Genomic DNA, 24,366 nt, shown 5'->3' with positions numbered 1-24,366 from the left:
ACCCCCCCCCCCCCCAAGCCTTATGTTACTGGTAGTAACTTCCGCTGCTTGCCAGTTACCCCCCCCCCCCCCAAGCCTTATGTTACTGGTAGTAACTTCCGCTGCTTGCCAGTTACCCCCCCACAAGCCTTATGTTACTGGTAGTAACCTCCGCTGCTTGCCAGTTCCCCCCCCCCCCCAAGCCTTATGTTACTGGTAGTAACTGCCGCTGCTTGCCAGTTACCCTCCCCCCAAGCCTTATGTTACTGGTAGTAACTGCCGCTGCTTGCCAGTTACCCCCCCCAAGCCTTATGTTACTGGTAGTAACTGCCGCTGCTTGCCAGTTATCCCCCCCAAGCCTTATGTTACTGGTAGTAACTTCCGCTGCTTGCCAGTTACCCCCCCCCCAAGCCTTATGTTACTGGTAGTAACTGCCGCTGCTTGCCAGTTCCCCCCCCCCCCCCCCCCCCAAGCCTTATGTTACTGGTAGTAACTGCCGCTGCTTGCCAGTTACCCCCTCCCCCCCAAGCCTTATGTTACTGGTAGTAACTGCCGCTGCTTGCCAGTTATCCCCCCCAAGCCTTATGTTAAGGGTAGTAACTGCTGCTCCTTGCTGGTGGCCCTTTTTTTTTTGCCTTGGCAAGGTTGAGACACTTCTTTTCAATATTCCGCCTAGTGATCAGAACAAGCCCAGTCCTCTGGGAAAATGCAATAAATCAGGTCAGAACGCGAAAATGGCGTTTCTGAAAGGGCGGACTACGGTTCATTTGGCTCCTGGCTCTCAGAGAACGAGTCCGATCTCTGGAGGCTAGAGTGGCAGACCTGGAGGAGCTGAGGCAGACAGAGAAGTATATAGATGAGACCTTCAGGGATATAGTAGTCAAGTCCCAACTTCAGACTGGCAGCCCTGGTGCTGCCTTGGAGGAAGAAGGTCTCATGATGGGAGAGCACCAACCAGGTGCAGCAGGAAAGGATCCTGTAGCAAGGACCTGCTCTCCAGGTGATGCATTGTCCTTTCGCACTGAGGATATCTCCCCAAGGCCTACTGCCCAGGAGGGAAGGGTTAGGACGGCCATCATAGTTGGTGATTCAATTATTAGAAATGTAGATAGCTGGGTGGCTGGTGGGCATGAGGATTGCCTGGTAACATGCCTACCTGGTGCGAAGGTGGCGGACCTCATACGTCACCTAGATAGGATTTTAGACAGTGCTGGGGAGGAGCCGGCTGTCGTGGTACATATGGGCACCAACGACATAGGAAAATGTGGGAGGGAGGTTCTGGAAGCCAAATTTAGGCTCTTAGGTAGAAAGCTTAAATACAGAACCTCCAGGGTAGCATTCTCTGAAATGCTCCCTGTTCCACACGCAGGTCCCCAGAGGCAGGCAGAGCTCCGGAGTCTCAATGCGTGGATGAGACGATGGTGCAAGGAAGAGGGATTCAGTTTTGTTAGGAACTGGGGAACCTTTTGGGGAAGGGGGAGTCTCTTCCGAAGGGATGGGCTCCACCTTAACCAGGGTGGAACCAGACTGCTGGCACTAACCTTTAAAAAGGAGATAGAGCAGCTTTTAAACTAGAACAAAGGGGAAAGCCGACAGTCGCTGAGCAGCGCATGGTTCGGAGAGAGGTATCTTCAAAGGAGACTAATGATGCATTAGAATTAGGGCATCCCGACAGTGAGGTTCCAATAATTAGAAAAGTAGTCCAAGTGCCTGTAACTAAAAACTCACCTGAGCTAAAAAATTCTAACTTATCCCTATCAATTAAAAAGCAGAATGAAAATACAAACAAAAAACAAACTTTGAAATGTTTGTATGCTAATGCCAGAAGTCTAAGAAGTAAGATGGGAGAATTAGAATGTATAGCAGTAAATGATGACATAGACTTAATTGGCATCTCAGAGACATGGTGGAAAGAGGATAACCAATGGGACAGTGCTATACTGGGGTACAAATTATTAGGGATGTGAATCATTTTTGAACGATTAAAATTATCGTCAGATAATTTTAAAATCGTCCTAAATAGTTAGAGTGCACGATACAATACAAATGCCCCCGATTTATCATCAGGGGCATTTGTATTGTATCGTTAAATAGGGCACGGGAATTATTTGGGGAGGGCGGGAAAACCGGCACACCAAAACAACCCCTAAACCCACCCCGACCCTTTAAAACCAATTCCTTACCCCCTCAAAATGTTAAGTTACCTGGTGGTCCAGTGGGGGGGGGGGTCCCGGCGCGATCTCCCGCTCTCGGGCCATCGGCGCCATTTTGGCTGCCACTAATTAAAATGGTGCCGATGGCCCGATTTAAAAAAACAAAAAAAAAAAAACCCTCCTGACCTTTTTTTTTTTTTTTAAGGGAGGCCCGCGCCGCTTAAAAAAAACAACCCACCCGACCCTTTAAATCGACCCCCCCCCCCCCAAAACCTTTTAAAATTACCTGGTGGTCCAGGGGGGCTTCGGGGAGAGATCCAGGGGGGCCTCGGGAAGAGATTTCCCGTTCCCAGGCATCAGCTGTTCTAAAAAAAAAAAATGGCGCCGATGCCCCTTTGCCCTACTCTATAATAGGAAAGGCAGAACAGGGCTTGGAAAGGTAGAGAGGAACAAAATTAAATAAAACCATCATTTTTAGGCAAGTTTATTATGGAGAAACTTGCCTGACTGCCACAGTCTCCCCCATCAATTAATCATTTTTGAATTCTATAAGTGTTTCTCTAATTTTATGAAAAACTTGTCAGATGGTAGAGCGGCTTGTGATCCCATGCTTATGCTTTTGGTGTTCTCAGCACTTAAACCTCCTCTTCTATTTATTCCCGATATGCTCTAGGAAAAAAGGCCCGTTCAGTCTAATCGAGTTCTGTAGGAGAACCTGGTGCATTGTGATGGTGCCAGGCATTTTTAGAGCTGCTCTGCCATTGGTTGGAAGCGAGTAGTTTAAAAGCAGCCCTGCCGTTGGCTAGTGCCTGTGGTCCTCTGCTGACTTCATTTCCTGTCTAGTTTCCTGGCAGGGAAACGTAGTCTCTTAATGTTTAACAATATACTTTATTATACTGAAGTTCACATCGCGCACATTGTCATAACCACGTGCACATTTGTGCACCCATATAAAGGGAACTAGGCATCTCCTTGTTAATTTTCTCACGCTAGCAGGAAGGAATAGGATGCGGTTGTTTACAAACTGTCAGCAGATTCGTGTCATGGCAGCGGAGTAGGCGCTGGATATTTCCAGTTGCCTTCAGTTAAGACTGTTCCTGTCAGCATGGACTTTATATAAGACGAAAACATCTAAATCTTCTTTAAAAGCTTAGTATCTGCCTTTACAGGGAGCTTATTCCAGAGAGTGGGACCAACCACTGGAAAAGCTCAGTTGCGTGTCGCTTGTGGCTGACACCTCTTGGCAGTGGGGAATAACAGCTCGTGCCTTGATTAACATGGGATTTGTCCGGAGGCGCATGCCTACAGATTTACTCGCGTCTGTGTGCACATTTATTTTTGTGCGCTGAACTCTTTTTGTTAAATCGGGGGTAAAGTTGTGCTCATCTTTATTGCATTGGCCTGTGTGACTGTCAGCAGAGTGGGGAAGTGTTTAATTATCATTTCCATTTCTTTAAAAAGTTTTACAGTCTGCCTGTGTCAAAATCAAATTATTCTAAGTGGATTACAAATTAAAATACACAATGTAATCAAATTTGCAGAGTTTTAACGTTCACAATCACGGCAATCAAAATAAACAATGGGTAACTTAAAACAAACATAAAACATCAAGTGTAAGTCTAGTCCCCTTTCGTCTGCCTTCCAAAGGTCCTTGCAGAGAAGCCTACTTGAATAAATCTGACGTATTTGAGAGAGTTGATTATATGAATACACTCTCTCTTGTGAACACTGCGTTCCACTGATAAATTCTTGCTTTAACGCTGAAAATTTAACTCCTAGTCAGAGGTGGAGTGTAATGTCTGGGGCTGAACCTGGAGCTTGTGGTGCATGGGGGATCCTATACTTGGGATTTGTATGCTGAAAACACAATTTATTCATAAAGCCTGATTTCTGCACATAAAACAAGCTTTTTACCCATGACACCATGATCATCACCATTGTTTATGGCTCACTTTTCCAGCCAGGGAGTTCAAAGTGAGTCACAGAACCGTTCTGCACAGTGCAACGCAGTAGAATTATACAGACTAGTGCTATAGGAGCCATAAATAGTTAGGTGTTATGGGTGCACAATAGTATATCATAGCTGCGCGAGTACGGTCCAGATATTGGTTAGAACTGGGTACAACACAGATGCTGGTTTAACATAACACAGTGCACTTCTTGTGGCTGAGGGGGTAGATAATTTGGATGGGTTTGTACTGGGTACAGGAATTATGTGCAAAGTTTAGCAGGGTGTGTGTCACTGCTTGGTGCCAAAGACTGTCTGAAAGAGCCAGGTTTTTCACTAGTCTGCGGGATAGCTCCGTCTGATGTGGGGAGGTAAGAGAGGTCCATAGGGTAGGCACTGATCCTGCGAAGCTTCTCGTGCTTTGTGCATGCTAAGTCTGTCTTTCTGAACGTTTTTTGGGTTGGTGAGCTTTTTTTGTTTGTTTTAAACACCTGATGCATTAGTATACCATTAGCTTACTACATTTGAAGTTCTCCCTTTTTTTTTTTTTTTAGTAGCACGCAAGTAAAGAAAATGTCACCAAAGCTGTGCCTTTCATCCTGTTTGAAAGGCACGGTTGTTTTCATGAAAACCCCCTAGCAAGTGGACTTTGTCTTAAAAAATTTTTTTTTTTAATTTTCCCTGGCGCCTAAAAATGTGACTGGCACCTAAATGTTCTAAATATATATCCATCCCACCATTTGCCATAAGGCTACTGAATTTGTCACACTGCTTGGGAGGTTTTGCAAGGAAAGGCCTTTTAGCAAGGATATCTTTAAGTCTCTCTCTCTGACAGTCACCCTTTTACCGTTTGGAAAAACAGGACAAAAGAATGGCTGCAGTTTAAAACTTAAATTTTTCTAAAACCTTCAGTAATTCATATTTTCTTTAGTTTTTTTGGGGGTTTTTTTTTTTGCTATTTCTTTTTGCTCTTTTTTTATGTTTTGTATTGTTTTGCTTCGTTCTTTATTTTTAGCTTTTCTGAATTTTAAGCAGCAGGTGACCTGGATCCTGTAAACCTGTTTTTTTTTTCTTTCCCCAGTCCTGGGAAGTGGTCACTAGTTTTCAGTTGTAGCAGGATTATTTTTTTTTTTCTGCTCTGCTCCCAAGGAAGCTGTGGTGTGATGCTCAGGGGCACTTGGCATAGCTGAAGCTTATGAACAAATCCTGTTGTAATCCTATCAAGCAGGAGCCAAAACAAACCTGCCACAGCCAGCTCAGAAGATTGTGTTCTCTGTTTTATTGTTTCTCTTTGTGCATTACCTGGATTATTTGACGTCCTCTTCCTGCTCCTTTCACCAGACCCCTTGCATCCATTTCTTTGCTGACAAGTGTATTGGTGGTAATGGTGGTGAGGCAGGCAAACTCCCTTGGTTCTGTTCTGTTCTGTTTTTTTCCCCATTGTCCATGTTAACTTGCAGTCCTGTTTTTCTTTAGAGTCCCTACATGTTTGTGCATGCATTGTGGATAAAACCGGGACCAGGTCAGCCTGTCATTAAGTCAGGAGAGAAGCGTGAGCATTTCAGGATGTTGGGTTTTCCATCTTTGACCACAAACACTAATCAGGGGCATGGAGGCTTTCAAAATGCTCTATATCAACCAATGGCAAACAACACATAGGGAATACATAAAGAACCAAATTTCTAATATTTAAATATACACAAATACACACAGAAAAATGTATAGAAATTACAATACAATGTTGTGCAATAATGTTTATTATATCATATCTAACCTGTAAACATATACACTATTAAAATTATATCCAACAATCACTCACCCATTCACTCAAAAGCAAAATAACTCATGACACGGTATAATTCTTACAGTTCATCACAGCGTTTATAATAAAGAAACACCTTTCTTCATAGAGCTTCCAATGTGTACCAATTTAACCGCTTTTTGTGTGTGTTTTAATGTCCAGAGTTATTCTAAAGATGCTGGTTTCTTGCACTCACACACCACTGTTCTTAAATTCCACAACTCCTTGATTTATACCCAAGGCGATCGCCCTTTAAATCTCCGTCCACATCTATCTCGTCCAACAACGGATCCTTGTTTCACCCACTCTTGGGCTTCGTCAGGGACATGTTCATAATACGTACAGTATATCACCTACATCCAACGAATAATATAGATAATATGTCTATTACCACATAAGAGCCGCGCAGTCTGAATTGGAGTCCTACCTGTGTCAGCATTGTGAAGAAGCCCAGGGGGATAAAGATAATATGTCTATTATCTTTATTATTCGTTGGATGTAGGTGATATACTGTACATATTATGAACATGTCCCTGACGAAGCCCAAGAGTGGGTGAAACAAGGATCCGTTGTTGGACGAGATAGATGTGGACGAAGATTTAAAGGGCGATCGCCTTGGGTATAAATCAAGGAGTTGTGGAATTTAAGAACAGCGGTGTGTGAGTGCAAGAAACCAGCATCTTTAGAATAACTCTGGACATTAAAACATACACAAAAAGCGGTTAAATTGGTACACATTGGAAGCTCTATGAAGAAAGGTGTTTCTTTATTATAAACGCTGTGATGAACTGTAAGAATTATACCATGTCATGAGTTATTTTGCTTTTAATTGAGTGAATGGGTGAGTGATTGTTAGATATAATTTTAATAGTGTATATGTTTACAGGTTAGATATGATATAATAAACATTATTGCACAACATTGTATTGTAATTTCTATACATTTCTCTGTGTGTATTTGTCTATATCAACCAATGGCAGGATAGCTTTAAAAATGCTTGATGACATCACAGTGCACTCTGATCTCCCTGAACATCAACTGAATCAAACTGGCCTATTTCCTTCAGGGAAATAAACAGAAGGGTGGATGCTAAGGGTCAGGGGTCTTTGGAGCGTGGTAAAAATGTGAATGAAATGGATGAATGGTACAGACGTTATTGGGGAGGAGAGGACCAACACTTTCAGACATGATCTTTTAAGACAGGTGTTTATATGGGAAACAGAGCTAAAGCTGCAGCTGTGTGACCTGAAGTTGCTGGAACCGACTCAATAGTTCCAAGGTGCGTCCAACTTATAACTTGCTAGACTGGAGAGGGAGCCCCTGTCCCCATGCCTGGATGCTGTATTTTAGTAAAAAGAATGAAGCTGAATAGGATTGTTGTCTGCCTATTTTGTTGGATAAGCAGCTCTGATTTCCATTAAAGCTGTGCAAGATATGGTTTTATCATAGGAGGGTCTTGTGAAATGTTGTTCATGTATTGTGTATTGGGGTTGAAACAACAAAACCATTCAAAAATAATGAACCTTCCCTCTTGTGGAAATAATGTGTAGGTTAAAAATGCCTCTGTCTTCCCATTGGAGCAATGTGAAGTGAGTATTTTGCAATTTTCCTAGCTTGTAGCCACATGGACTCAGGACCAATGGGTATTGTGCTCTTCTGCTAGCAGATGGGAGATGGAGTCAGATTTCAAAGCTGACGTCACTCTAGATATACCCCTGCAGTAACCTCAGCTCTTCAGTATCCCTCCGTCTCCTAGCAGATGCGGACACTATCCCATACACTAGAATAGTGTTAAGAATTACAGCAAAGAAGAAACAAAATCTACCTTAAGGAAGATCGAGCCCCATTCTCCTGTGGTGATACCTAAGGGTCCCTCCCCCAGTCGAGAATTCCTGAGGTTGCTCTCCGATATTCCTCAGAGGTGTGCCTTGGTCCGGTAGCCGGTTCCCGGCATGGACTTGGCCCCCCAGTGTGGCTGAAAGGCAGCGGGTGCAGAAACTACCGCGGCGGTGAAGGTAATTCCCTCTCCCCCCACAGCTGGAGACCGTCTGGCATACGATCGGTAAGCGCCAAGACTAGGTAAGAACAAATCTTTAAATTCAGGTCTCCGGTCTCCACAGCTCGGATTGCCATACCGAATCCGTCCCGGCGAGGTTAGAAGGGAACACCGATCGGATTGAGCAGCCTTGGTTAGGCTAGGCCCCGATCCGGTGCAAGGATCCACACATATGGAGACCCTCGAGGGGCGCCATCTTACGCGTGGGGATCATTGGCGTCATCTTCCCTTCTCGCCGGCGGTACGTGTGGGGCAGGCCGGGTGGCCGATGCGCCTAACTTGCTTGCGTCCAATACAGGCGCGTGCATAGCTGTGCGTATACTGGCGCGCATAACTACACGCACAGCCGCATTTACAACTGCACACGCGCAAACACATAGAGACAATGGCACCAGTGCCCAAGAAGGCCAGAAGGCACTCTCTTTTCACAGCCTACCACATAAGAGCCGCGCAGTCTGAATTGGAGTCCTACCTGTGTCAGCATTGTGAAGAAGCCCAGGGGGAACCAAAGCCTGGTCCCTTACTGTCGGGAGTTGGTTCCGGAACTACTGACGATAGATCCCCGGACCTATGCATCTCCGAGATGGCTTCCCAACAGGAGGGCACCTCTGGGGACCCTACTCCATTTCCCCCTGGGATTAACATGGATCCAGGGACCTTCTCCTGGTTGGAATTTTTCCAAGGGCTGCAAGCCTTCGTTCAGGCGCAATCAGCCGCAGCTGCGCCCCAGGCTCAACCCCTGCCGGAAGCACAAGATCCTCCCGGCCCTACTTGGATGCCTCAAGACATGCCTCACCTAACCAAGAACTTCCCTAACAGGGATTGAGACACCTCAGATGATGAGTGACTCCCTGAAAGGTGACCAGAGTCAAGAGCCTACTGCAGGAACTCAGTTGGGTCGTGAACATGGGCAAGAGCAGTCTGCAGCCCTCTCAATCGCTAGAGTACCTGGGGGCCCATTTCGACACGAAACAGAACAAAGTCTTCCTCCCTCCCCCAAGGAGAAGGAAACTGATGGAACAATTACGACGATTGATGACCATTGCATGCCCCAAAGTATGGGACTATCTTCAAGTCCTTGGCCTCATGGCATCAACCCTGGAAGTGGTCCCTTGGGCAAGGGCCCATATGCGACCACTCTAGCGCTCTTACTGTCACAATGGAACCCACTGTCCCAGGACTACTCAATTTGCCTCCAACTACCAGCAGAGGTACGTTCTCAGCTCCCGTGGTAGCTACAGGAAGACCACTTAAGCAGAGGAGTAAGCCTATCCCCACCGATCTGGATCTTGCTCACCATGGATGCGAGCCTGCGAGGGTGGGGAGCCCACTGTCAGAACTGATGGCCCAGGGACAATGGAATAAGGAAGAGGCGGAATGGAACATAAACCACCTGGAAGCTCGAGCAGTCAGACTAGCGCTCCTGCAATTCAGCCACAGACTCGGAGACAAACCAATTCGAGTAATGTGGGACAATGCGACAACGGTTGCTTACATCAACCACCAGGGAGGAACCAAGAGCCAGCAGGTGTCTCTGGAGATAGACCCTCTCATGGCATGGGCGGAGATAAACCTCCAAGGGATCTCAGCCTCCCATATCGCAGGAAAAGACAACGTCTCAGCAGACTTCTTCAGCAGAGAGAGCCTGGACCCAGGGGAATGGATGCTGTCGACCACAGCCTTCCAACTGATAGTAAATCACTGGGGCCTCCCAGCCATGGACCTACTGGCCACCCGTCTCAGTGCCCAAGTCCCCAGGTTCTTCAGCCGCAGACGAGAGCCACAATCCCAAGGGATCGATGCTCTCGTCCAGACTTGGCCAGAGGAAGACTTACTGTATGCCTTCCCTCCCATGGCCACTACTGGGCAGGATCATCCACAAGATAGAACATCACAGGGGACTAGTTCTACTAGTGGCCCCGGATTGGCCAAAATGATCATGGTACGCAGACATGCAAAGACTCCTTGCGGGGAACCCTCTGTGCCTACCTCCACACAGGGACCTTCTCCGACAGGGCCCAATTCTCCACGAAGATCCATCTCGATTCTCTCTTACGGTCTGGCCCTTGAGAGGACTCGCCTGAAGAAGCGCGGTTACTCAAAGGTCCTGATTGACACCCTGCTCCGAGCGCGCAAGTTCTCCACATCCCTGTCATATATATGGATCTGGAGAGTATTCGAAGCCTGGTGTGAGGACTGCGGACAGCCAAGATTCTCATGATTCTGGAGTTCCTACAGGACGGTATGAAGAAGGGGTTGTCACTCAACTCCCTCTAGGTCCAAGTAGCCGCACTGGCCTCCTTCAGAGCAGAAGTGGACGGTATCTGGCTATCAACCCATCTGGACATGTCCCGCTTCCTGAAAGAGGTTAAACAACTCTGACCACCCCTGAAGTGGCCGATGCCTCTATGGAATCTCAATCTAGTATTAGATTTCCTAGCTGGGGCTTCCTTCAGAACACCACGCGGTCTGTCACTACGCCTCTTAACATTGAAAACGGCATTCCTGGTGGCAATACGTTTAGCTCGTTGCATCTCCGAACTACAGCCTCTATCCTGTCGGGAACCGTTCCTTAGGTTCACACCTGGAGCCATACAACTGCGCACGGTCACCTCCTTCCTTCCGAAAGTGGTTTCCGAGTTTCACTTCAACCAAACCATCTCGCTACCAGCTACAGATGAACATAAGGACTCTGAAGACTCATGCCTTCTTCACCACCTGAAAGTCGGCAGACTCCTGGTGCAATACCTGGAAAGATTGGAACCGGTGCGCAAAACGGATCGCTTGTTCATTCTTCACAGTGGGAAGAAACAAAGAGAAGCAGCTTCGCGGGCAACCATAGCCCGCTGGATCAAAGGAGTAATCAAGGCAGCGTACATAGAGGCAGGAAATCCCTTACCTCTACAGGTTAAGGCTCATTCTACGAGGGCCCAGGCAGTCTCCTGGGCAGAAACCAAGCTGCTGTCGCCTGCCGAGATCTGTCGGGCGGCGACATGGTCCTCCATACACACCTTCTCCAGGTTCTACTGCCCGGATGTTCAGGCCCGGGAAGATGCGGCCTTCGCAAGGGCAGTATTAAGTGGGCCACGGGCATCCTCCTGCCCTGTCCGGGAGTAGCTTTTACATCCCATTGGTCCTGAGTCCATCTGGCTACACACTAGGAAATGGAGAAATTAGTTACCTAATAATTTCGTTTTCCTTAGTGTAACCTCGAGACTAAGCAAATACAGGTAAGCTGTATTTGTTAGGGATAATTTGGAAATCATTAGCTTCGGTGATTTTTTACATTTAGGCACACGGACTATGTTTGCTTTAAATGGAACCTCTCTGTTGGGATGCCCTAACTCTATTTCATTAGTATCCTTCAAGGATACATTTCTCAGAACCATGCACTGCTGAGTGACTGTCGGCTTTCCCCCTTGTTCTTTTGACATAGTCCATGTGACTATATGTAAAAAATCACCAAAGCTAATGATTTCCGAATTATCCCTAACAACTGAAAAGCAGGTTAATACAAACAAAAAACACACTTTGAAATGTCTGTATGCCAATGCCAGAAGTCTAAGAAGTAAGATGGGAGAGTTAGAATGTATAGCAGCAAATGATGAGATTGACATAATTGGCATCACAGAGACTTGGTGGAAGGAGGATAACCAATGGTGGAAGGAGGATACCCTATATCAGGGTACAAATTATATCGTAATGATAGGGAGGATCAACTTGGGTGGGGGTGTGGCACTTTATATCCGGGAGGGTATAGAGTCCAACAGGATAAAGATCATACAAGAGACTAAATGCTCAGTAGAATCTATATGGGTAGAAATCCCATGTGTATTGGGTAAGATTATAGTGATAGGAGTATACTACCGTCCACCTGGACAAAATGGTCAGACAGATGATGAAATGCTAAGAGAAATCAGGGAAGCTAACCAATTTGGCAGTGCAATAATAATGGGAGATTCCAGTTACCCCAATATTGACTGGGTAAATGTAACATCAGGACTTGCTAGAGATATAAAGTTCCTGGATGTAATAAATGACTGCTTCATGGAGCAATTGGTTCAGGAACCAACAAAGAGAGGGAGCTATTTTAGATTTAATTCTTAGTGGAATGCAGGATTTGGTGAGAGAGGTAACGGTGGTCGGGCCACTTGGCAACAGTGATCATAACATGATCAAATTTAAACTAATAACTGGAAGGGGGACAATAAGGAAATCTGCAGCTCTAACACTAAACTTTTAAAAGGGAAACTTTGATAAAATGAGGAAAATAGAAAAAACTGAAAGGTGCAGCTGCAAAGGTTAAAAGAGTTCAACAGGCATGGGTATTGTTTAAATATACAATCCTAGAGGGGCAGTCCATATGTATTCCATGCATTAAGAAAGGTGGGAGGAAGGCAAAAAGATTACCGTTATGGTTAAAAGGTGAGGTGAAGGAGGCTATTTTAGCCAAAAAAAATCCTTCAAAAACTGGAAGAAGGATCCATCTGAAGAAAATAGGATAAAACTTAAGCATTGCCAAGTTAAGTGTAAAACATTGATAAGACAGGCGAAGAGAGAATTTGAAATGAAGTCGGCCATAGAGGCAAAAACTCATAATAGAAACTTTTTAAAATATATCCGAAGCAAGAAACCTGTGAGGGAGTCAGTTGGACCATTAGATGACCGAAGGGTTAAAGGGGCTCTTAGGGAAGATAAGGCTATGGCAGAAAGACTAAATGAATTCTTTTCTTCCATGTTTGCTAATGAGGAGGATGTTGGGGAGATACCAGTTCCGGAGATGGATTTCAGGGGTGATGAGTCAGAAGAACTGAACAAAATCACTGTGAACCTGGAAGATGTAGTAGGCCAGATTGACAAACTAAAGAGTAGCAAATCACCTGGACCGTATGGTATGCATCCTAGGGTACTGAAGGAACTAAAAATTGAAATTTCTGATCTATTAGTTAAAATTTGTAACCTATCATTAAAATCATCCATCGTACCTGAAGACTGGAGAGTGGCCAATGTAACCCCAATATTTAAAAAAAGGCTCCAGGGGTGATCCGGGTAACATAGAAACATAGAAATGACGGCAGAAGAAGACCAAACGGCCCATCCAGTCTGCCCAGCAAGCTTCACACGTTTTTTTCTCTCATATTTATCTGTTTCTCTTAGCTCTTGGTTCTATTTCCCTTCCACCCCCACCATTGAAATATCTAGCTTGATTAGTTAGGGGTAGTAGGGGTAGTAACCGCCGCAATAAGCAAGCTACACCCATGCTTATTTGTTTTACCCAGACTATGTTATACAGTCCTTATTGGTTGTTTTTCTTCTCCCCTGCTGTTGAAGCAGGGAGCTATGCTGGAAATGCGTGATGTATCAGTCTTCTCCCATGCCGTTGAAGCAGAGAGCCATGCTGGATATGCATCGAAAGTGAAGTATCGGACACAATTGGTTTGGGGTAGTAACCGCCGTAACAAGCCAGCTACTCCCCACTTTGTGAGTGCGAACCCTTTTTTCTTCTCCCCTGCCGTGGAAGCAGAGAACTATGCTGTATATGCATTGAAGGTGAAGCATCAGGCTTATTTGGTTTGGGGTAGTAACCGCCGTAACAAGCCAGCTACTCCCCTCTTTGTGAGTGTAAATCCATTTTTCCACATTTCCTCTTGCTGTTGAAGCTTAGAGCGATGTTGGAGTCACAGTAAGCATGTGTATGTTTATTGAATAAGGGTATTGTCTCCAGGCAGTAGCCGTCATTCTGGCGAGTCACCCACTCTTCATTGGCGGCCTCTTGACTTTATGGATCCACAGTGTTTATCCCACGCCCCTTTGAAGTCCTTCACAGTTCTGGTCTTCACCACATCCTCCGGAAGGGCATTCCAGGCGTCCACCACCCTCTCCGTGAAGAAATACTTCCTGACATTGGTTCTGAATCTTCCTCCCTGGAGCTTCAAATCGTGACCCCTGGTTCTGCTGATTTTTTTCCTATGGAACAGGTTTGTCGTTGTCTTTGGATCATTAAAACCTTTCAAGTATCTGAAAGTCTGTATCATATCACCTCTGCTCCTCCTTTCCTCCAGGGTGTACATATTTAGATTCTTCAATCTCTCCTCGTACGTCATGCGATGAAGATCCTCCACCTTCTTGGTCGCCCTTCTCTGTACCGCTTCCATCTTGTCTTTGTCTTTTTGTAGATACGGTCTCCAGAACTGAACACAGTACTCCAGGTGAGGCCTCACCAAGGACCTGTACAAGGGAATAATCACTTCCCTTTTCTTACTCGATATTCCTCTCTCTATGCAGCCCAGCATTCTTCTGGCTTTTGCTATCGCCTTGTCGCATTGTTTCGCAGACTTCATATCATTAGACACTATCACCCCAAGGTCCCTCTCCTGCTCCGTGCACATCAGCTTTTCCCCCCCCATCGAATACAGTTCATTCGGATTTCCACTCCCCATATGCATGACTTTGCACTTCTTGGCATTGAATCTGAGCTGCCATATCTTTGACCACTCTTCCAGTTTCCTTAGATCCCGTCTCATTCTCTCCACTCCTTCTGTTGCTGATCTTTGTGTCATCCGCAAAAAGACAAACCTTACCTTCTATCCCGTCCGCAATGTCGCTCACAAAGATATTGAACAGGACCGGTCCCAACACCGATCCTTGCGGTACACCACTTAAAACCGCTCTCTCTTCAGAGAAGGTTCCATTTACCATCACACATTGTCTTCTGTCCGTCAGCCAATTTGCAATCCAGGTCACCACCTTGGCCCTCACTCCTAAGCTTCTCGTTTTATTCACCAGTCTCCTGTGCGGAACCGTATCAAAAGCTTTGCTGAAATCCAAGTATATGATATCAAGCGCTCTTCCTCGATCCAATTCCTTGGTTACCCAGTCAAAAAAGTTAATCAGATTTGTCTGACAGGATCTCCCCCTGGTGAATCCATGTTGCCTCTGGTCCATCAATTCTCCGGACTGTAGATAGTTCACTATTCTCTCTTTCAGCAGTGACTCCATTACTTTTCCCACCACCGAAGTGAGGCTAACCGGTCTGTAGTTGCCAGCCTCCTCCCTGTTCCCACTCTTGTGAAGCGGGACCACCACCGCTCTTCTCCAATCACTCGGCACCACTCCCGTTTCTAGGGATCTATTGAACAGGTCACACAGCGGAGCTGCCAGAACATCTCTGAGCTCCCTCAATATCCTTGGATGAATCCCATCAGGCCCCATGGCTTTGTCCACTTTCAGGTTCTTTAGCTCTTCCCACACATTTTCTACTGTAAAAGGATTTTCATCCATTCCACTTCCCTCCAGTTTCTTGTTGTGTAGAGATGGTCTTTCTCCAGGGTCTTCTTTAGTGAACACAGAGCTGAAGTATTCGTTTAATATTTCTGCCATTTCTTCGTCTCTCTCCACACATTGATCATTACCACCTTTCAATTTCACTATACCACTTTGGACCTTTCTCTTTTCGCTGATGTATCTGAAAAATGTTTTGTCACCATTTTTTATCTCCTTGGCAATCCTCTCTTCTGCTTGACTTTTTGCCAACTTGATTAATTTCTTTGTCTCCCTCAGTTGATACAAATATTCTTCTTTGTGGTCCTTCCTTTGGGATCTTTTATATTTCTTGAATGCTATTCTTTTAGCTTTAATTTTGTCAGCCACCTCCTTTGAGAACCAGATAGGTTTCAATTTTCTTTTGCTTTTCTTTACATTTCTAACATATAGAGCAGTTGCCTTGGTGATTGCTCCTTTTAGATTGGTCCACTGTTGATCCACATCTCTCTCGTTCTCCCATCCTTTAAGTTCTTCCTCCAGGTACTTCCCCATTTCCTCGAAGTCTGTGTTTTTGAACTGTAAAACTCGGGTCTTTGTGGTTCTTTTCCCTATTCTTTTAGTGATATTAAACCATACCGTTTGATGATCACTACTGCTGAGGTGGGCGCCCTCCTGGACATCTGAGACATTATCTGCATTAGTGAGCACTAAGTCGAGTATAGCTCCTTCTCTCGTGGGTTCCAACACCATTTGTTTGAACAAAGATACTTGCATGGCATCCACTATCGCTCTACTATTTTTAGTTTCTGCAGATGGGGTTTTCCAGTCTACATCTGGCATATTAAAGTCACCCACGAGCACCACTTCTCCCTTCTTACCTATCTTATGGATGTCTTCAACCAGATCTCTGTCCAGCTCTTCCTTTTGGTTTGGAGGCCTGTAAACCACTCCAATATAAATGGACGCTCCGTCGTCTTTTTTTAGGTCGAGCCATAGAGCTTCTTCCTTACCCCAACTTCCTTGTAGCTCAGATGCTTGGATGTTGTTTCTAACATAAAGAGCCACACCTCCCCCTTTTCTATCCTCTCTGTCCTTCCTTAACAAGTTGTAGCCTGGTATTGTTGTATCCCATTCATGAGATTCTGTGAACCATGTTTCTGTGATAGCAACAATGTCCAATTCTGCCTCAGTCATTAGGGCCTGCAGATCTGGGATTTTATTTCCCAAACTATGAGCATTTGTGGTCATAGCCTTCCAGGTACTCTCTTTAAGATTATTGCTTTTCCTGGACTCCTTATAAGATATTAGTTGAGATTTGTTATTCACTTCACTCTTTCTTTTTGTAGTTGTGCCACTGTTGACAGAGTTATTCATCTCAATTAGATTTTTCTTTTGGTTATGGATCTTGAAATACTGTATGCATTGTATTTTCTCTCTCTTTGCTGGTAACACTTCAATGTTTTTCTCAAGAACTTCTTCAGTTTTTAATATAGAGAAGGCTTGTTGTTCTTTTTGCATTTGGTACATTGTGTGTCTCCTCATCACAGGTCTAATTCTACCAGAGCCCACTGTAATCCTGGATTGTAAAGAATTTCTTAATGACCTGTTTCAGTGGGGGGGTATACCTCTTGGCTGTCCATCTGTCAAGAATGGGTGACTGTGGGGCCTACCTGAGCCTACTGAATCTCCTTTTCTTGACTCCTGGCTTTTCTGTGATATTGGGGGATTATTTTCTGAGTAATGCAATGTGGGTGTATTACTTTTAATTGAAGCTAATTGATCTTTAATCTCAGTCAGCTCCTTTTTCAAGGAAGAGAGTTGTGCACAAATTGGGCAAGCCCTAAGTTTCCAGATGACTTCCCTGACAATAAATGCTCCACAATGGTTACATTGGATAGTCCTCATTTTGATAAATGTATCTGATGGATAACACCTAAGGAACAACGAAATTACCAATTTATCCTGTTTCCAATTGTGGTTAGGTAGACTATAGACCAATGAGCCTGACTTCAGTGCCTAGAAAAATAGTGGAAACTATTCTCAAGATCAAAATCGTAGAGCATATAGAAAGACATGGTTTAATGGAACACAGTCAACATGGATTTACCCAAGGGAAATCTTGCCTAATAAATCTGCTTCATTTTTTTGAAGGGGTTAATAAACATGTGGATAAAGGTGAACCGGTAGATGTAGTGTGTTTGGATTTTCAGAAGGCGTTTGACAAAGTCCCTCATGAGAGGCTTCTAAGAAAACTAAAAAGTCATGGGATAGGAGGCGATGACCTTTCGTGGATTACAAACTGGTTAAAAGACAGGCAACAGAGAGTAGGATTAAATGGTCAATTTTCTCAGTGGAAAAGGGTAAACAGTGGAGTGCCTCAGGGATCTGTACTTGGACCGGTGCTTTTCAATCAACCTAATAATTGAAGGTTGACCGACGTGCCGCAAATGCGCAGTAGAGACCAGCTCTACCGCGCATGTGCGGGCGAGCACGTCTGTCTCTGCCAGAAAAAAAAACCATGGCGGCGTCGTCGTCGGGTGGCAGCGTCGGCCAGTAGCGAGGGAGGGATGGACTGAGTGAGTGGGAGGGAGGGAGGGACTGAGGGAGGGGGAGGGACTGAGTGAGAGGGAGGGACTGAGTGAGAGGGAGGGAGGAGTGGGTGAGTGTGTGGGAGGAGGTAGGGAGTGAGGGGAGAGGGAGAATGAGGGAGAGGTGAGAGGTGAGAGACAGGGATGTGAGTAAGTGGAAGGGTAAGAAGTGGAGCAGAGAAAAAGGGAGTGGAGGAGGGCTGAGGGGGAGGGGATGGGATTGAGAGAGGGTGGGGAGTGACTGAGGGAAGGGGAGAGAGGTGGGAGTGACTGAGGGAAGGGGAGGGAGGTGAGAGTGAGGGGAAGGAGGCAGTGGGAGACAGAGGGTGAGTAAGACTGAGTGGAGGAAAGGGGAGGAGTGAACGAGGGGAAGGGGGAGAGAGGGAGAAAAAGTGTAGAAGGGTGCTGTGTTAGAAAATGGACTGAAAAAAAAATGTAATGTAGCCCGTTTTAACGGGCTTAACGGCTTGTATATATATAAGTGATCTGGAAAGGAATACGACAAGTGAGGTTATTAAATTTGCAGATGATACAAAATTATTCAGAGTGGTTAAATCACAAGTGGATTGTGATACATTACAGGAGGACCTTGCAAGACTGGAAGACTGGGCATCCAAATGGCAGATGAAATTTAATGTGGACAAGTGCAAGGTGTTGCATATAGGGAAAAATAACCCTTGCTGTAGTTACACGATGTTAGGTTCCATATTAGGAGCTACCACCCAGGAAAAAGATCTAGGCATCATAGTGGATAATACTTTAAAATCGTCGGCTCAGTGTGCTGCAGCAGTCAAAAAAGCAAACAGAATGTTAGGAATTATTAGGAAGGGAATGGTTAATAAAACGGAAAATGTCATAATGCCTCTATATCGCTCCATGGTGAGATCGCACCTTGAATACTGTGTACAATTCTGGTCGCCGCATCTCAAAAAAGATATAATTGCAATGGCGAAGCTACAGAGAAGAGCAACCAAAATGATAAAGGGGATGGAACAGCTCTCCATGAGGAAAGGCTGAAGAGGTTAGGGCTGTTCAGCTTGGAGAAGAGACGGCTGAGGGGGGATATGATAGAAGTCTTTAAGATCATGAGAGGTCTTGAATGAGTAGATGTGAATCGGTTATTTACACTTTCGAATAATAGGACAACTAGGGGGCATTCCATGAAGTTACAAGTAGCACATTTTAAGACTAATCGGAGAAAATTCTTTTTCACCCAACTCACAATAAAGCTCTGGAATTTGTTGCCAGAGGATGCGGTTAGTGTAGCTGGGTTCAAAAAAAGTTTGGATAAGTTCTTGGAGGAGAAGTCCATTAATGGCTATTAATCAAGTTTACTTATGTAATAGCCACTGCTATTAATTGTATCAGTAGCATGGGATCTTCTTAGCGTTTGGGGAATTGCCAGGTTCTTGTGGGCTGGTTTGGCCTCTGTTGGAAACAGGATGCTGGGCTTGATGGACCCTTGGTCTGACCCAGCATGGCAATTTCTTATGTTTTGAAGCCATTGCCTACCCCTAGTTCAAGACACCCACAGTTTGTCCGGTGTCTGCGTTAATTGGTTGAGTGCAGTGGCAGTCTCCAGTTTGGAAATTAGTTGAACCAGTTCAAGTTTTACTCAAGTTTAATCAAGTTATTTAAGCAAAGATATATCCATAATGGCTTTTCAAAGAGAGTACTGATGAGCTGAGGTTACTGCAGGGGTATATCTAGAGTTATGTCAGCTTTGAAATCTGACTGTCTCCCATCTGCTAGCAGAAGAGCACAATACCCATTGGTCCTAAGTCCATCTGTCTACACTAAGGAAAATGAAATTATCAGGTAAGTAATTTCTCCAATAGAATCACTTTTGTTTATTTTCAGTTCATAGCTCACCACCTTTCCAATATAAGCTCAAGGGCGATTACAGCACAAATAACCACATAAAAGTACAGTAATAAACTAAACACAGGTTCTAAGCAATAATAGTAAAGCATAAAAATAATTAACTCTGATGTTAAGAATAAAAAAGCACATGGATAGCTAGGAGAAGGGAGGGTTGAGAAGTTGGCAAGGCGATGGTGGTATTAACAGGGGAGAAGTTTTTTTTCTTGCTAATCTTTGTTGAATCTACTGCATCTAGTGACCTCTAAAACAAAAGGGCCGATGAAAAACAGCTGAGCGCACTATTTAACCCGTGGTTAGATGCGCGTTTTGGACGCACGTCCACAACCCCTTATGCTATAAGGGGATTAGTGCATCCAAAATGTGCGTCCAACCCTTCACGAAGTTAATAGCGCTTATTACATGCAAATGCATGTTGATGAGGTTATTAGCTATTCTCCCCAGATCACCCCCAAAATATGTGCGCCTGGCTTGACCCGCACGTTTCTGAGCAGCCCAAAAAAATGTGGACAGAAAAGCAGAAAATACTACTTTTCTATCCTATACATCTGTACATCCTCTGGTGATATTAGGTCAGAGGAACCCAAAGGTTAAACAAAAAAAAATAAAATAAAAAGTGTGCCGGTGGTCAGGTTAGGAAAAGGGACGCTCAATTAACGAGCATCCCTTTTCCTAACCCGTGGCTGTCCACAGGTTAGGAAAACGGATGCTCGTAAAATTGAGCGTCCGTTTTCCTAACCTACTGACAGCCACCTCTCCTAGATGCCCACTGCCAAGGAGAGGCTAGGGGCGCACATTTGTCTCTAGCACCTCCTTGGAGGCGCAACCCCTCTTGTAGATATTCAATTTCGGGCCCCAGGAGAGGTGCTGAGCGTGCATTAGGAAAGCGGGCACTCAACACTGGGCTCCCGTTTTCCCTGCTGATTTATTGCATTTGCCTCGCAGGTGTAAAATGCTTAGCTCCTGGTAAGTACTAGGTTGTCAGTTAACTTTGGTTTTTGATGTAGTGACCTCCATAGTTTCAAGTGTAGAAAAAGTGTTACGTTTCTCCTCCTTCCCCCGTTCCAAAGACTGAGCAGAAGGAATCTGGAGAGCAGCTTCCTTCTGCTTGGTTGTTTTCAGCTGTCCTTGGGGGAGGGGAATTTTTACTCGAAGCAGTAGTGTCGGCAAAGTCGATTGGTTGGCAGTTAAAGTGGAAGAGACTCATTCAGGTCCCTTGTTTCCCTTCTGTCCTGTGCTTGTGTTTCCACAGCGGCCATTGGCTTGTTGTACCCTTGCATTGACAAACACCTGGGAGAGCCGCACAGATTCAAGCGAGAGTGGTCAAGCGTGATGCGCTGTGTAGCTGTCTTTGTCGGTATAAACCACGCCAGCGCTGTATCCTTTTTTTTCTTTTTTGCTCGCCGAAATTCCGCCAGGCAGGGCAAGGCTCTCGCTTTTCCGCAGCTCAGTGACCTGGGCCACCATTGTCCAGGCAAGATAACTGGGCCAACTTCAGTCTGGTTACCCGCAGATTTAATAAGTAAATGGTGTGCACGGCGCTGTAATGTAGAGAGAAGCAGGATTTGCTAAAAGAATTAATCAGATGTGTTCCTGCCAGGTTTTAGCTGTGCCAAATTTCCACTTCAGCTTTGCTGTTTGCTCTGCTGTGTATTGTACCTTGTTGAACCTGAGCTGTGAATAAGAAAAAGTCAGTTTTATAGGAATTTAATCCAGCTCTTTTAAAAGTCACCAAGTGTGAGATGCATGCTGTGCATGAAGAGTTGATTTGCAGTGGTACATACACAGCCAAGGAAAGACTTGCGGAGCAATTCATATGAGCACTTTATTTTCAATTTTGGGCTAGATCCACAACTTTTATGGGGAAATGCACTGTTGGTTTCTAGCTCTTTTATACTTTATTGTCCTGAACATGTGATTGCTGTTAAGTTGAATGGTTCAGGAAACAAAAACACACAGACAAGGTGAATACGTAATCAATTTTTTAAGGAATAAAAGCCCTTAAATGTTTGAGAGAGGAGGTGTGGTTAGAGGATTGCACTGTAGAAGCCGTGGTCGGGTGTTGGACACCTCCCTGCCACGGTCTGTGTGATCACTTTGTGATCGGTGTCTCTGGGACCCAGTTGCATATAAAGGCCGTTCCTCTGCCCCGATGATGGGTTTCAGTAGTGGTTGACATTGTGTGCTTCTGAGGCTGGGGGTTTGCTCTGAAGTCCCTTGGGGGAGAGAATCAAATTTTACAGCCCTGGTGAAGCCATCTAATAAAGGGGGTGAGAAACCGTATCCCTGACGGGGACAGTATGCTTAGGAAAGAGGTGACTTAATGATTCTGTAGAAATATTATATGGGATCTTGCATACAACCCAAACTATGGAGGCATCTTCTCAGGCTAAGGGGCGAGAAGTTTTGAGGTGAAATGGTTCTTCACCTGGCGAGCAGTGAAGTTGAACGTGTTGGCTATGCAGTCTTCCAGTTCTGTGCTCACTGCCTTGTTCTGACCTTCAGGGAAAGCAAGAGAAGCCTTGGTTTAGAGTATCAGGAGATAAAAAATCAGAAACTCTTTTCTCTGTATTCCATGAGCAATTTGGAAATTATCCTGAATTACGATCCCCAGAAAGTAGATTTTGCCAATAACATGCAGCTGTCCCTAACGCTAGCTGCGCTATCTATTGGACTGTGGTGGACCTTTGATCGATCAAGAAGTGGCTTGGGTCTTGGAATAGGAATTGCTGTTCTGGCTACAGTGGTCACTCAACTGTTAGTCTACAATGGAGTCTATCAGTGAGTCCTTCTTTTCGTTATTTTCTTTTTTTTTTGTCAAGCATATATATGACTAGAACTGTTACCTCCTGCTCCTTTTGGGCTTCCAGCTCAATCAGACCCATGGCTGGGATCTGGCACCCAGAATTTTCTTTCCCCTATTTTTTTTGTTTTAACGTCCCCCTTCCAGATGACTTTAGCCCAGTTATCGGCAGTGATGGTTCTCGGCTGGAGACCTCTCACCAGGGTTCCTCGTATAATCCTGTAAGCATCGACCCTACTTTTGGACATTGTGCCGCCACTGCATGGTGACTGTGATCCCTCCCCGAAACTGAAAATGCCATCTCCACAGCATCCCCAGCCCTGGCTGACATGGGGAGGTTCAGCTTTGAATCGAACCCAGGTCACGCTGCATAGCAGTGTTCAGCGCCTGGCAGTGGGCTGGTTCAGCATTGAGATTCCGAAGCATGAATCCAGTTTTCCATGTGTTCATGGTATAAAACATTGTCTCTAAAAATAAAAAATAAGTGCATTGTTTGTCTTGCTTCATACATATATATAAAGAAATGTTGATTTCTTTTTCCAGGTACACATCTCCAGATTTCCTCTATGTTCGCTCATGGTTACCCTGTATATTTTTTGCTGGTGGAATAACAATGGGAAACATTGGTCGACAGCTAGCAATGGTAAGAGTCTGCTTTGTGCCACACCTGCATTAATCTGTTATTCCTTTATCATTCATGCCAGACCAGTCCAGACGAGTGGGTTATGTCTCCATCTGCTGGCAAGGAGACAAAAAAAAAAAAAAAAGACTAACTTCACTGTCCTTTAGGAGTCTGCGGCTGCCTTCATCTCTTCGGTATAAATATCTCTGTCTCCGGTGCAGACACGTAGACTGATGTTGCAGCTAGGAGTAGGCTTTTTCCCAGGAAGGCTATGGATTCAGATTCCCGGGTGGAGCATAGGGCCCAGTCTTGAGTGTGCACCAGGCGACGGATCTGTTGTGTGCTTCTCCCTTGGGAACTGACTCGGATAGGGTCCGAATTCCCACACGGATGGATGAAGCATCAGGTGTTCCCCCGGTGACTTTGTTCCCTTGGTGGTGGGTGCAGTAGCAGGAGCTACTGACAGCTCGCTCTCCCTCCATTCTTGGAGAGCACGGAAAGAGATTAAAGTTGATTTTAAAAAAAATATAATAGGCTTTTCAGCACAGCGTTTTCCCCCAGAGTGTCCTATGGTTGCAGCATCAGATCTGGACTCGGTTAGAGGGTCTGGAGTGATCACCCTTTCCTCTCCCTCCGTTTGTTTCTGGTATGCCTGTGAAAAAGGGAGGCATGGCTCTGCAGGTATTCATCGTCTGACCTCTGGGGTTCCCCAGGGATCAGCACTGTCATCCACGCTTTTCAGTATACACGGCTCCTTTGGGCTTGGTGTTGAAAGAACCAGAAGGGTTACATTTCTTGAATGCTGCCGCCATTCAGCTTTTTATCCCGTATGATATCGCTGATATATTTCCCAAGGCCCTGTTTGATTCTGCTGTGTCTAAAATTTTTAAAAACTGATTGGATGACCATGGTTTGATACTAAACGTGCACAAAACTAAACTGATTTGGATTATAAAGCAGGAATATGTATGGAACATGTCTCCCGTAACTTATGGTGATATTGACTTTCTGTTGCAACATGAATTAAAGGTTCTGTGAGTATTACCAGACTCTCCTTGGTCGATACAGCCACACATTCTGCAGGTGGCTAAGTTGGCTTTTTATAAATTTAAAATTAAGGCCACTCAGATTTTTACTTCCCACTGACCTTTTGCAAACTGTTTAACAATGCTTAGTTTTAGGGCATCTTCAATTACTGTGACAGCTTGTGAGTAGGTTTACCAGCTAATTTAACGCGAGTTCCTCAGCTTGTCCAACATACTGCTGCATGGG

General features: G+C 45.0%; 1 protein-coding gene across 1 annotated transcript in view; it reads left to right on the top strand.

Moving 5' to 3' along the window:
- The window catches only part of INSIG2 (insulin induced gene 2), a 52,351-nt gene that overhangs the window by 9,811 nt on the left and 18,174 nt on the right, over positions 1–24,366 (top strand). The window contains exons 2-4 of the mRNA XM_029605341.1: positions 20,922–21,046; positions 22,284–22,450; positions 23,016–23,115. Of these exons, the coding sequence (XP_029461201.1) occupies positions 20,922–21,046; positions 22,284–22,450; positions 23,016–23,115 (392 nt within the window). The remainder of the gene's footprint in view (positions 1–20,921; positions 21,047–22,283; positions 22,451–23,015; positions 23,116–24,366) is intronic.

This window comes from Rhinatrema bivittatum, chromosome 6 (genome assembly GCF_901001135.1).
Source record: "Rhinatrema bivittatum chromosome 6, aRhiBiv1.1, whole genome shotgun sequence".
NCBI classification, from domain to species: Eukaryota; Metazoa; Chordata; class Amphibia; order Gymnophiona; family Rhinatrematidae; genus Rhinatrema; species Rhinatrema bivittatum.
This window is presented reverse-complemented; position numbering and strand designations above follow the sequence as displayed.